General features: G+C 45.0%; 1 protein-coding gene across 2 annotated transcripts in view; it reads right to left on the reverse strand.

The window, feature by feature from the left end:
- LOC8037800 (dedicator of cytokinesis protein 3) overlaps window positions 1–14922 on the reverse strand; it is a 285268-nt gene that overhangs the window by 131573 nt on the left and 138773 nt on the right. For both annotated transcript variants that reach the window (XM_040208926.2, XM_040208927.1), the window contains 2 exons: window positions 5719–5777; window positions 1767–1915 (listed from right to left, as the gene is read on the reverse strand). In XM_040208926.2, coding sequence (XP_040064860.1) covers window positions 1767–1915; window positions 5719–5777 — 208 coding nt within the window. The remainder of the gene's footprint in view (window positions 1–1766; window positions 1916–5718; window positions 5778–14922) is intronic.

Raw genomic sequence — 14922 nt, forward strand, 5'->3', positions numbered from 1 at the left:
ACCCATAATACACTGGTGATTAAAAAATAAGCACCGAAAAACATGCACCGATATTCGCTCAAAAATAAACACCGGAAAAAACATACCGTAATCATTACCCATGTCACCTTTTTGGGTGATATGTGAATTTCCAGAAGAAGAGCGAGTTATCACCCTCCCCTAGGAATACCCTGACTACAGAGCAGGCGACCCGTTTTTCCCCGCGTTAGATTGCGGTGACCACGAACCGTAAAAAGGAGGCAAACAACGATCTACTCTGTGCACGCTTCATCCCCGATTTCCACGACCCCAAGGCCGAAGGACGTTTGTGTGAAGGATAACAATAAAATAAAACTGCATAAAAAAAAAAGCCCGTTTTTAAAAGAAAAGAAAAAAAGTAGAAACAAGCACAACGCGTTGACGGACCGCGAGATTGGGGAACACCTCGCGGTCCGCTTGTCACAGGACGGATCTCTTCGACCCATAGCTCCAAGGTGAATTTGCCACTTGCGAAAACACGGAGACCCACCCAGCGAGAACCAGGAAAGCAAGACACGCACACTGACGCCTCGGCGTGCAGAATGAAACAGGATACGGGCGCGGAATACGGCCGCGGAAGAACACCTCGCACAGTGCCGATCCGGCCGATCTCCGAACGGACGATTTCGCATTTCGTGGACAGCGAGCGCCACCGCACGGGAGAGAGAGGTACCTTAAAAACGACGAAAACAAGCACCGACACCTTGGTTCTTTATATTTGCTGTAGTTACGGAACAAATCGACTTACATGAATAATTTGAAAAATATTCGATTCCGTAATAAATTTAGAAGGCATTAAGCGCAATACTTCTTATGTTTGAATTTAGATAATTTTGTAAATTTGCTCCGAACGCAAGAGTGCCGAATTAGCCAATTTTGACCATTTTCATGATTTTTTAAAAAATATAATTAAATTTATGATGAAACATTTGTTGCGCTTAGTGTCTCGATAATGACTCAGTGTCTTTAAAGCCGAAATTTTCAAGAAGATCCGCGCAGCCGTTATTATGTGAGAATTTTTTTAATTTGGTGAAAAACCTCATGTATTCTCTATGGGGCTCTGAGGTGCGCCCCCTCTTAAGGGTTAATTTCCCGAAGATTGTGTCCCCCGCGAAGAAATGGCGACACAAAACTCTGGTTGCCGCCGTCACTCATAGATATCGGTAGCTGTCCAGGGTGTTGTGTTTGCCGGTTGTCCGCTAGCCGCCGTTGCTCATAGACTGCGTCAACATTGCTTCGAGGGAAGAAGCGCGGGAACGGAATGAGCGGCCAAGTGCGCAGCAGCGCGAATGGTTTCGTAGCCGCCGCGAGGCTGCTATTGCCTCAAGTTCCACTGCATCGAGCGCTTCAGATTCTTTCGCGAAAGAAGAGCAGATCGCTCGCCTGGAAAGCCACCGCCGAGAACAGAAGCTCCGCCGCTCTTCCTTCAAAGTGGAAAGGTTGAAAGTTCTAAATGACAGGGCACCTAAGGGGTTAAACATGGTGCTTGGAAAAACTATTTGGTATTGGATCTGAAAATATTCGGCCAAAACCACTACTCGCTTTGAACTCAAAATCCACTATCCGCACATGCTTAAAAATTGCATCATAAAGTAAACGAGAAAAATGTTTAGGGTATGAGAACCGTGCGAGTGTTATAGCCGACGTTATGGATTTAACATTTTTGCAAGCACAACGCTCGCCTTTGCGTTGAGCCCAGATGCGAATATTTATTGCCAATGCAGGCCCGAGGTTTTAACTACCCTGACCTGCTGGAAGTTTCCCCTGGCGGCTTGCTCGCAGTCCATCATGTCGAAGAAGATGGGCAGGGTGGCCTTGCGCAGCTCCGTCTCCCGCACCAGGGTCATCTTCAGGAAGGGGCCCACCATGGCCGGCACAAAGCAGGCCTTGTGGCAGCCTGCAGTAGCAACACACCTTGAAACAGGCCTTGCTTTTTGTTCCTTCTAACCTGCAGCTGTTATTGCATCAAGAACAAATATTTGCCCGTAAGACAAAACTATGAAGCAAACATCCCTCGGCGAGCAATGATGTAAAGTAACACACCCCGTGTGTGGTGGAGCTGGCAATGCAAGTGGCTACCACGCGGAGGAACAGGGTTCCAACCCTGCTCGACCCAGTACTTTCTTTTAAAGGCACATTTCCTTCGGCAGAACCACTGGGAAACTTCTGTATTGTAACACGAAATGCATGTACATGCGTGGGGGAGTGGTAAGTGAATTGAGAAGAAAAAACTAAATTCCTTATGTTTTCTGACGTCCTTATGTTCCCCGAGAATGCAGTTGCCGTGCCAGAGAAGAGGCTCGTGAGGAAGAACATTCTGTTGGCCAACCCCCCCCCCCCCCGATTGTGCGAGTAGCACGAGCGAACAGCCACGACTTTTACTCCCACTCCTCAACTCCGAGTCATAAACACTAGAAAAAAATTCAAGATAAGCGGAGTTTCAAGATGAGCGAGGTACCAAATTTTCGTGGCACCAATATGTGCATTGCGCGAATGAAATCCTCCAGCAATTGCACCAATTGACTTGAGACTAGCGGGGCGCATGGCGTCACGGGGAGAACAAAACGACCGCAACAAAATTATCAATGAGCAACACTCATAAAATGAGACAGCGAAACCGAGAAGCAATGCAAAATACAAAGAAAAACCGTAAGAACCCTCAAAAGTATAACGAAGGGTGAAAGATAAGTGCGAGGGAGGAACGGCGGCACCAACCTCAAAGCCGTAGGGGGGGGGAGAAAAAAGCCTCGAGGCACACGCTGCTCGTTGCCTTCATAAGAAGAAACATTGACGTGCAGGTCGACTTACCGTAATATCCCGAGTCATCGCCCACTTTTTGGGTGAATATCCATTTCCAGGAAAAGGACCGAGCGGTTGCCCGCCCCTACAATTACCCCAGCGCAGACTCCGCAATCAACGAACATTCACCCCACCCGAATGACACCCTACGGTTGGAGGACATCTGTGACAAAGTAAAACGCAGGAGGGGAGGACACTTCACTCTGCTCACGCACTTCAGCACCGATTTCCGCGACCCCAGAGTCGGAGTACAGCTGCGCTTAAGGAAACCAATGGAGAAAACAGATTTAAACTTTCCTTTGTTCGCAAGAAAGTTTGGACAAAAAGACAGTCGGAAAGATAAGACAAGCAGTACCCTTTTTAGGGATTGCGAGGTCAGCGATTGCCCCATATTCTGGAATGTAACCGCAGAGTTAAGGTCAAAGTCCAGCTCCAACGAAGTAAGGTCCACCGCGAACCCACTCCTTCTCCCGGAATGTTGCGACCGCGGTTGACGAGGTTCTGCAATATTCAAGAGAAACTGCCAAAGGGGGAAATAAAATTTGCTGGAACGCAGCTCACAGACGTTTGTAGAGCGTCTCATTTCGAGCTTCGTGTTCACACCACGCAACAACATTGCTTCAACCCGCATTAATAGCACGCCGCACATGGATGCATGCATGTATGCACCAAACAAGAGACTTGCGCAGTCCTTGTGACTGACAAGGCGCCCAACTCTGCCCAACGCCAAAGTATTTGCCAACGCCATCGGCGGCTTTCCCGCTACCCCAGTATTGCTCTTCATCGCTTCTTTCGTCCACTCGCTCGTTGCACCTATTTGCTTTTTCTATTTTGTTGGTGACTGTTTTTTTTTTCTCCATGACGAGAACTTTACGATCTTAGAAACATACTTTCAAAGAACAAACTTCACGCTGCATGCCGATCGGCAGTGTTCATAGCGCGTATGCAAGCAAAGGACTTTGTTATATTCTTTCGTGAGCATTTCTTGCATAAAACAATCAAACTAATTTGAGTTTTGAGTTTCATGTATCTCTTGTGCAGCCGCACTAGATACATACAGAAAATGGGCGTTGTTTTTACAGCAAAGCTGTTATGTGCTAGGATCTGTAAAGAAATGCGTCCATGGATGTTGACAAAATATGAAGGACGTTTCCGATTCTCTGTTGAATCAGAGAGCAGCTCTTGAGGAGGAGGAGGGTATGCCCCTTTTCCTTTCCTGCTTTGCTCCCCTTTAGCGCAAAATTTTGGCTAAATTTAGCGGGGAAATCTTTCAGCTAAGTTTGGCGAGGCACTTTTTCTGCTTAATTTAGTGGGAAACTTTTTCTGCTAAATATAGCGCGGAAATTCCCCCCCTAAATTAAGTGGGAAATTTCCCCGCCAAACTTAGTGGGGAAGTATTCCCTCTAATTTTAGGCGTCATGCGATGTCATGTGTGACGTCAGTATGGGAACGTCCCATGATGCAACGCTTGGTGATGGCAAAGGCAATGCCGATCAAGCCGGACACGGGTGCCTAAGAGCTGTGCTCTAAAAGCTCTCATTTAAACGGCGCTCCTTCGTTCCGGTTGGTCGTGGCAAGTATAAACGAAAAGATGGGGCAGCCCGCGTGAGTCAGCCTTCCTTAGCATTATTAGAAAGTGAGGTCCTCATCCCTTGTTGTCATCTACCGACTTAGCTAAGAGTGTGGTGTGACGAGGCTGAGGGCAGAAGGCCCCGATCTACCCTTCTCTTCTCTAGCTTCCGCAGGGCTCATCGAGAGACTTGGGCTCAATCGGAAAAAACTGTCCTCCAGGCGTCCCTCGAAAAATTGGGTTCAGAACTTGCCCATAAGTGACCATAAGGCAATGAACACATTAGTCACTAAGAATTAAATAAAGACCATTAAACAACAAACTCGCGTCTTCCTCCCAATCATTAGTAAATCGTATACCGTAGAGTACCGCGCATCCGCCCATTCCACATTAAGCGCCCTGAGAAAACACACACGGTACATCCGAGAAAATACACACAGTACATTTATATGTAAAATTGATGACCGGAAAAGCGCCCATCTCCCATTTTTTTGCGATTATCTCGAAACTTTGAGTGGGCACTTGCCCCGTATTTTACGGTAGATGTAATATAGATGCCGTAAAGGTGTTGTAAAGCGCTGGTCCTCCATCTTCACCTGAAGCCTCCACATTTTTAGCTTCTTCTAAACTTTTGCTGTTTACCCACCGAGACACGGCCACTCATTTTATCAATTTCAGGCGGCAATGACTCGGGATATTGCAGTAGTCTGCAGTGAAGCAGCGCAAAAGCGCAGCTCCGTTTCTGACAATCTGTAGTCTCCTGGAAATTTCCAGCTTGTTCCGGCTTGTGCTTCCTGGTTCGGAACATTCCTGAACGCATGTACAAAAGCAGCGGAAACACATTGCTTACTTGCCCTTCCTTCACCAATGCTAAATGCACAAACTTTTTTTTTGTTTGTAGGAACAAGTTCATCTTATTAAATCTGTACGTAGTTCCAGTTTTACATTTGTCTATTATTTTCCATCAGAGACAATACGACAAAAAAAGTGTTGTATTGTCGGTGGTGTCTTTCACTGGGTTTTTCAAGATGGAGTATACTGCATCTAGTTGGCGAAAAGGGAATTCCAGCTTTACCTGCTCCAATTTAATATAATGTCGCGGGGCTGCCATTTAAATGCCGTCATTGGCGGTGCTACAACACAGTTGGGAACAGAAGCTTGGGAGCATCGTAACTCAACAACGCTCAGGGGGATCTATTTAGCCACCTTTTTTTTCTTCATTGATTCACTATTTTTGTACACAATTGGGAAAGTGGGCGGATGAGCTTGCCACGAGGCAACGGGCGAAACTTCTTGTCACTTGAGCAACCGATCAAGCATCGTTTTCGTACCGAGCTTGTTCCAGAGGGCCAGGATCTGGAAGCCCATCAGCACTCGCATGTCGCCGTACCTGCCAGGAAGAGAACAAGGGGACAGGCCTCATTTCATGTCATCCAATGCACCATGAAGATGTCTCAGTGGAACCAAAAGGGTCGGACACATTGCGTTCGGTGCATCAGACCAAGAGCACGCTTCATTTTCTATACTGCCCACTCTGGTACAGGACACAAAAAGCATAAAGAATTTATCGAGCTTACCTCTCTGTCTTAACACAAGAGTCGAGTCATTGAATATCAAACATGCTCACCGGTCAGAGGCTTCAACAACACAAAGCAAGACCAGTTATAGCCAACTCAGTGATGTGACTGGCCTAAGCCATTTTGAAGCACCCTTCGGAGCAGCCAAAACAGTGTTTTGAAGCAGCAAAACTGGTTTTTGGAGCAGTCAAGACAGTGTTTCCGAGCAGAAAAAGTGGCTTTTAAAGCAGATATTCTTCGAAAAATAAAACTATTTGTTTTAAGTGCTGTACAAACGAAGGGTACTTCGTGTTGTGTTCTGATATGACATGTTGTGACGGAACTCGCTGCTTGTGTTTTTACTGCTGAGACCCCATAAGTGTACAGTGCTGTAGGCATTGCCGAGCAATTCCGAAAAAAACCGCTTACCACCGTTCTACTGGTTTCTGGAGTGCCAGATTTTTGTCAAAAGTAAGCAAACGTAAAACTATAAATTGCAAGCGTCCCGGCTGGTGCCTTTGTCGTGCAATCATGCATGCATGTACATGAGGGCAACTTTGGCAGGCTTTCAGTTGTGCGTGCCTCATCGCGCGAGCGGAGACAACGGCTGTTCGATCAAAACTGAAACCATGCCGCTCCACTCCGTCGCCAACTGGTTCCCAAAATTGTATGCAAAAGGTAACTGTCCAGCATACAACAAAAAACAGTCCAGCGGCGCGTGCTTGCCAGGCCGACAAGCTAAACACACACAAAAATAAAATGACGGCATCTCCACGTGGTGAATAATGTTGATTGGGGCGAAGCTCTGGTGGTGCTGATGACACTGATTTTATTGTCAATAGGAAGTGCCGACGGTGCTGATTTTTTTAATCGCTCATAGGTAGTGCTGAGTTCCAGGTTGCATTTCGACTTCATTATTACTGCTTTATGGTCGGTGAAATGCAGAGCCAGTGGTTCTTCTAGCGGATCAGCTTGGATCTACTAGAAGCCGTGGGAATGCATCTCCACTGCTTAAGTCAACGATCCATGTCAGAAAGAGAATGTGTAACATGGATCGTGCTTATATACGCAGTTGAGCGTTTGACTGCAGCGCCCTCTCGTTTATAAACGTTGAGCCATTGCATGCAAAGTTTAACGCGATTATGTACGCATTTGACCGCAGCTCCCTCTCCTGTATACACGTTGAGCGGCTACATGCAACGTTTCATTCATTACATCCCCAGCTCTTGAGTTACTACCACATCCCAGAGCCCCCTACTCGTCCCGCAGTCGTGGCTGAGTGGTTAAGGCGATGGACTAGAAATCCATTGGGGTCTCCCCGCACAGGTTCGAATCCTGTCGACTGTGCAAACATTTTTTCTTTTTACGTGAGCATGGATGCCGTCCGGACGGACGGATGAATGGACGGACAAGGCTAGACCCTAAGGAGCTTCGCGTCTAAAAAAGAACCTGAGCACTATGATGCAAGACTCTGCAAGCCAGGGTCAAAAAGTTATTTGAGTGCTTTGTGCAACGACTGAACTCGAGACAAGCAAGCACGCTGTGCGGGTTCAGCGTGCACCTATTGTTTTCTTTGCTTTAGCTCACTGCTCTTTAAGAACTTTCTCTGGCGGCAGATTTTCCACGTACCTAGGTAAACAATACTTCGACACAGCAGTCTTTAAGTTAAAGAGGGACTTTGTAGTATGGTATGATTTAATCAAGAACAGGAATGTTGATGAACATGCAATGGTACTTAGTTTCATTTTAGAAAGCGCCATTTCTGCAGCGACGTGGGGACGGCCACACCCGCCGTCAGGTGACCACGGTGACTGGAAGACAGGGGCCAAATAGAGTTCTCCCACGGCCGTTGCCCTCAGGAGCTTCAGCTCACAAAGTAACTCATGCCGCGCAAAAACCTGGTTTCATTTCACAGCACGACGGCATGGCTGGTACCCAACATGCTAGCATTGGAGTGTCTGCACACGTCCGCGTCTATCTCTGAAAATATTAAAAAAGAATACACGAGACTAGACCCACGAGACTAGACCCAACGCGAGAGGGTGGGAAAACCATGCAAGACTGGATGGACAATTGATGCAGGGTACTTTGTGTCGGGCGGCTGCTTGCGCCACACAACACATGCACGCTCGATTACAATACTCAGTTTAATTCAGTGTGTCGAACCGAAAAAAGTACGGGTTCGGTTACGGTTCAGGTTCAGGTAAATTTATCTTGTTCCGGTTCAGTTCCGGTTCAATTGATTCGATCCGCGAACCGGTTCGCGAACCGGTTCAGGGCGCTGAACCGGTTCGCGAACCGGTTCGGAAATTATAAATGACAAATCGCAACATCAAAATAAATTACAAATAAAACATCTGAAATCAGCACATACGAAACGGGATACATTGAGTTTCCGGTACGAAAAAATACGGCATGTAAATCTTGACACTTCATAGCTCGGTATACTCTGACCGGTGGTTGGGGCAGCAAAAAGCAGATATAATTCATGAATGCTCATTTCAACTGTAAATAAAATTTCTTTCTCTCCCTCAAACATTATCGAACTCCACAGCCTTTTCTTTTCTCATTCCGATGGAAGCAAGCTTCAAGAACTCGCGCGTGCTAGAAATGTGTTATGAAATGAGCACACAGCGGCATTTAGGATTTACGAGATTGTAGAAAAATGAAATCCCGTGACGCAATTTTTTTTTTTTTTTTTGCACAGCCTTTTAATTTTTTTTTTTCCGTGCAAGCTGCGACCAGCGCAATACTGGTTCCTATGCCAAGATTCATGGATGCAGCGTTTGTCAAGATTCATGGATGCAGCGTTTGTCAAGATTCATGGATGCAGCGTTTATATTCCCAAGACTGAGTGGAGAAGAAAAATATGTAAGCGAGGTGTGTGTTAGTTGACGGCACTTAAAAAACAAATGGCATTGATAGCACATTCATTGTCAACAGCGCGAGGCCGAACCATTTTGACATGAGCCGGTAACCGTTATTTTTTTTTTCCGGTTCAGTTCCGGTTCGGGTTCATCGCAATAACAATATAACGGTTCGGGTTCGGGTTCAGTTCCGGGAAAAATACCGGTTCGGTTCCGGTTTTCGGTTCGGTTCCGGTTCGACACCCTGGTTTAATTCATTTTAAAAAAGACAAAAATTTTTTTTTGGTGTAGGCTTGGAGCAGTTTGTTTATATTTTGGAAAAATGTAGCAGGATGTAGCAGGGTCAGCCCCTTGGCGCAGTTTGGCGCAGCAATCACATCACTGTCAACTGCACAAGCCTTCAATGTTCCACATATATCGTAGGAGAAGAATTTCTGAATATACAATTATCAGCATTCATTAGATACAATTATGTCCCTGTAACTGGCAGCCTTTTTCTAAGGCAGTACAAAATTAGGCACATAAACTTTGCACACACTCTCACTGAAATGTGTACAGCACAAATGCACTTTTTTATTAGACCCGAGAGTTTACACATATTCATAATGTCATTTCCAGGTGCCGTCACTGTGTAATTCTTTTGTCCTGTGGCAATATTGCTGCGCTCGCCTAAACATGGTTGCCATTATTCGCTTGCAATTCTCAACAACTTTCATATGAAACTTTTTGTCTCGTAGCAATATATCAAGGAAGATGTATGTTGGTAACCGTGGAATGTCCTTATGATTGTACCTAGAGGTGTGCAAATACCATCAAGTTTTTGACTGCAAATCAATATGATTATTAAAATTTGAATGCAAATCGAAATAAAATATTTGGAAATAATATTTTACATTTCCTGGAAACTGGGCCTGTACGCTCATTTCATTTATTTTTACCTTAAGGGCCCAATTAGGGCATTACATAAGGGGGGTATATACATGTTATACAAACAAGAAAAGGAAGGAACACAAGCTAATTAACAGATCCAGGTCAAGCTCATTAATCGTACAGACTGGCAAAAAATACTAATAACAAGAAAAGTGAATCCGTAAGCTCGACAAAATACTTCTGGGTCCACGATGTTGACAATGGAGGATGGTAGGCTGTTCCAGTCAAAGATGGCTTGAGGAAGGAAAGACTGATTGAATGCGTTTGTGGAACCGGAGACACGTTTGATTGTGCAGGAGTTGTTAAGACGAGAAGATGTCCTGTCAGGAGGTGATAACAAAGAGTTCTTGAGGTTGGGGCAATGATAGTAGACTTTATGAAGAAGACAGAGGCGAGAGTTTTCTGCGGAGCTGCAAAGAAGACAAGGTTAGCTGACTTTTTAACTCGGATACACTGACAGAAAAATCGTAAGTAGACAAGACGAATCGAGCGGCTCGGTTTTGCACTGCTTCCAGGTGGTTGATGACGTAGGCCTGATGGGGAATCCAGATGAAAGCTGCATATTCTAATTTTAGTTTGATGAACGTGTCGTACGCCATTTTGCAGACGAGTGGAGGAGCACTGCGCAGGTTACGTCGGATGAAGCCTAGAGTTCTCTATGAGTCAGCATGTATGGCTTCAATGTGGTTATTCCATGAGAGATCCGATGTTAGTCTTACACCAAGATATTTATACATTGAAAAGGTTTCGATTAGGTCGGAGTCGAAGAAGTACTGATGATATAGGATAGAGTTCTTTCTGGTGAAGCGGATTAATTTACATTTGGATTTGTTTAGTGACATCAACCAGGTGTTGCACCATTGGTTAATTTTTAGAAGGTCATCTTGTAGCTGGTTGTGATCATGCACACATGTTACTTTGTTATAGACTACGCAGTCGTCTGCGAAGAGGCAAATTTTAGAGGAAATGGTGGAAGGAAGGTCATTGATAAATATTAAAAAAAGCAGAGGCCCAAGAACGGAGCCTTGCGGAACACCAGAGGAGACATTTGTTAAGGTGGACTCGTGATCATTGATGACCGTGAACTGCACGCGGGAGGAAAGGAAGTCGCGTACCCATGCAAACACTGAAGGATCAAGGTGGAGAGAGGACAGCTTGGAAAGGAGGCGTTGATGGAGGACACGGTCGAAAGCTTTGGAGAAATCAAGAAAGACGGCGTCTGTCTGGGCATGACACTCGAGGTTAGTGTGTAGATCACGAATGAAGTCACAGAGCTGCGTCTCACAGGATAGTCCTTTTTGGAATCCATGTTGATGCTTAAAGAAGAATCTGGTTGTTGTTAAGTGAGTCATGATGTGGGAGTAAAGTATGTGCTCAAGTAGTTTGGATGAGACAGATGTTAAAGATATCGGACGATAGTTAGAGACAGCAGAGCGAATTCCCTGTTTAAAAACCGGGACAACCTTGCCAATTTTCCAGTCTGAAGGAAGGACGCTTTCAGATAAGGACTGATTATATATGAACAACAAAAATTCACTAGAAATAATGCTGGTGCTTATGAGAATTTTTGAATTTATATTGTCAGGACCAGCGGACGATGAGAGTTTTAATTTATCTATTAGGTTAACGATACCGGCAGTGTCTATACTGATTGGGGGCATTCGCTCGTAAAGCTCTTCAGTGAGAGTAGGGATAGTGGCTAAGCACTCGATTGTGAAAATTGAAGAAAAATAGTCCTTTAGTACTTTAGGGTACTCGCTCTCAGAAATGAGGTCGCCATTTTCATAGGTGAGATGCGCGATAGGGTTATTAGTTTTTGGTGATACTAAGTTCCAGAACTTCCTTGGGTTAGTCCGCAGAGTGGTCGGTAAGTCGTGGAAGAAGAATTTATTTTTGGACAGCTTAAGGCTCCTGGTGTACTCTTGGAGGCAAGAACTGTAAGCCTCCCAAACTTCGGTCGTGTCGACACGTTTGGCCTTCGCAAAGAGTCTCTTTTTTCTATTTCGCAATGAAAGCAAAGTTTCTGTAAACCATGGGTTAGTCGAATCGGTACGAATACGGATTGTAGGAACAAATATTTTCGCAAGTTCATTCATTTTTGTTTTAAATAGCACCCAGTTCTCCTCCACCGCTCTAAGGTAAAAATTATCAACGTAAGAGTAAAAAAAGTCAACAACTCGTGGTTTATTGATACATAATCTGCCTTATTATAATCCTGAATGATCTTAGAAATAGGATAATTTACGATAACGGGAAGTGATAAGGCAATATGCAGTAGCCTGTGGTCGCTTAGCCCTTCGCAGTAGTGAATATATTTTACGATGTCTGGTGACCAAAGTTAGTATCGAGTCTAGGATATTATCTGCACGGGTTGGTTGATCAACTAACTGTGTGAAGTTTAAAGTGAGACACATTTCCAGGAATTGCTTAGATGCTGCTGTACCACCAGAGGATAATTTTGACCAGTTAATGAAAGGAAAATTAAAGTCGCCAAATAACAGCATGTCGGCTTTAGGAAAACAACCTTTAATATCAACGAGAAGAGAGCACAAATCAGTATGGAAGGATAAAGCACAGTCAGGTGGCTTATAGCACACTCCTATGATACTCTTACTCGAGGGAGTACAAAAGCATATGCAAGTAAATTCTAAGCTGTTGTTCAATACACACACGCCGAAAGAAGATATCTGCCTTTTTATCGCAATGAGCACACCACCACCCCTCTGTCCACTCTGGTCATGCCGAAACACGCTATAGTTAAAGATGATAGGAAAGATTTCTTTGTCTTCAACGTCTGGTTTTAACCACGTTTCTGTGAGAATGACTATGTCTGATGCGCTATCCTCGAGTACGTCATGAAGCTCGTCTCGTTTTGGCATCACGCCGCGAATGTTTGTGAAGAGGACAGAAACATTTTGGTTCTTATCGCGTGTTGCAGCTTGATGTGATGACGGTAACGTTTTGGCTTTGTTTTCATTCCGACGAGCTAGTTAGGAGAGTTCGATGACAGATCGAGACTCAGGGTTAAATACGAATTGTTTATTGTTAATATGCAATTTGTTGAAACATACTTTAAACGGTACGCTTAAGTTTTTTCCGTATTGAAAGAGTTTGCTTCGAGCGAGTTGCACAGACTCGGAAAAATCTTCATGCACAGCGTAAGGGGTATCTTTTAGCTTGAAACCAGAGGACAAGATGTTTTCTTTATCTTTAAATCGGGCAAACTTGACAATGATTGGCCTAGTTTTCTCGGAATTGAATTTTCCCAGCCGGTGCGATCCTTCAAGATTTGAGGGGTCGAGCGCAATGCCCAAGTTCTGCGCGCAAAACTGAGTGATTCTTTCTTCCGATTGCCCCCATGTTTCAGATTGGTTATCAGGGCAACCAAAAAACAACAGATTTGACCTTCTAAGTCGATTTTCATTGTCTTCACACTGTTTGTGGACATTCGCCAGCTCGACAGACATGCCTTGGGAAGGCTGAAACGTAGTTTCCGATGTCAGTCGCAGCCAACTTTGCTTCCACAATCCTAGAGAAGAGTTGTTGAACTGCTATGTCGGTAGCTTTTCGCCCTCTCTCCAGAGACACAACCTTCGCCAACATGTCTGTCTGCGTAGCTTCGATCCCCTGCACAGCAGCTAGAATACTCGCCATGTGGGCGCTGTCGCTAACGAGGTCCTGGGTTATCCACGTGGTCAATGGCGGTATCAGGGCCCGGATTCATTTCGACAACTCCCGACATTAGTAAGAGGAGCTGAGAGACCGAAAAAACGTACGAGGACTGGAAACAGTAATAACAAAAAAGCTTTTCATAAAACCACGGCTGAGATTGGTTTCTAGAAAATATGGTCACAAATGACAAGTGATGAGGCGGTGAATAACTGAATAAACTGAATGTTTAATGGGGGCGAACTTGTGCCCAAAACAAAAAGGAAACAGAGGATGACAACAGAGCGTTGCGGGTGTCCAAGTCAGCACAACAGCTGGATTGAGCGCTGGGGCGAAACTGACTCGACAAGGTCACGGGCGGTCCCTTATCTAGAGTGCATCTCTATCTCGAAGATTCGGCGGAGAAGGCCCGAGCGTCGCTCGGGGCGAGAATGAACACGCACTTCCCAGAACAAGAAAGCAGGAATAAATGATACAAGTTGCATCCAGAGCAAGATTAAACGAGAACCTTCTAGAAGTCCATGACCAAGCATTGCTTTCTCAGCCCTGCGTGTGGCAATATACCTAGGAAAAGGAACAGTTGTACTAGATACCGCATTTACTCGCACAATGAACGCACTCGCGTAATGAACGCACCCCCCAAGTCGGCTCTCAAAATTTCGACTTTTTTTTTCACTCGCGTAATAAACGCACCCCCAACTCGGACGTCAAAATTTTGACCCTTTCCTCCCACCCGCGCGAAGTGAACGCACTTTTCTCTCCTGGTGCAGCGAAGTCGCGAATGCATGGGCAGCGTGGTCAAACAAAACGCCTTGCAAAAGGCTTTAAAAGAATTCGCAAAGATCCAACCGAAGCAAAAAAAAAAAAACATGCGAGAGGAGCTTTTTTTTTTTTGCACTGCGCAGTCTGGACTTTGGGTTAGCGCGACGCCGCGCTCAAGGAGGTAAGAAAGAGAAGCCGAGAAGCGCTCTAAGCGAACGAAACAGCTTGGGAAAGGCGGCAAAAAGAAAAGAAACCCACCAACTAAAGAGAAAACAAAAACGGAGGAGCTTTTTTCATCTTTTTTTTTGTTTTTTTTGCACAGCGCAGTTTGGTTACGGGGGTCGTGCGTCGCGCGCCGCGCTCAAAGAGATAAGAAAGATAAGCGGAGAGCCCTCACCTAAGCAACGCCTAAGCAAACAAAACAGCTTGCGCGGCGGCAAAGAAAAAAAAAAAAAAAACCCAAGGAACTAGAACAAAAAAAAAACAGGGGATTTTTTTTTTTGCACAGCTTAGTTTGGTTACGGGGTCGGGCGCTGCGCGCAGAGAGATAAGAATTTACTTCGATTTTTCAGGATAAAAGGTCCGTTCATTATGCGAGTAAATACCCCACGATAAAATTTTACTTCGCGTAATGAACGCCCCCCCCTAACTTTGCATCGATTTTTCGGAAAAAAAAAAAGTGCGTTCATTCTGCGAGTAAATACGGTACATAACAAGTATTTCACATATTTGCAGAATTAAGCAGTAAACA

This window comes from Ixodes scapularis, unplaced genomic scaffold, assembly GCF_016920785.2.
Source record: "Ixodes scapularis isolate PalLabHiFi unplaced genomic scaffold, ASM1692078v2 PGA_scaffold2__306_contigs__length_199485367, whole genome shotgun sequence".
NCBI lineage: Eukaryota > Metazoa > Arthropoda > Arachnida > Ixodida > Ixodidae > Ixodes > Ixodes scapularis.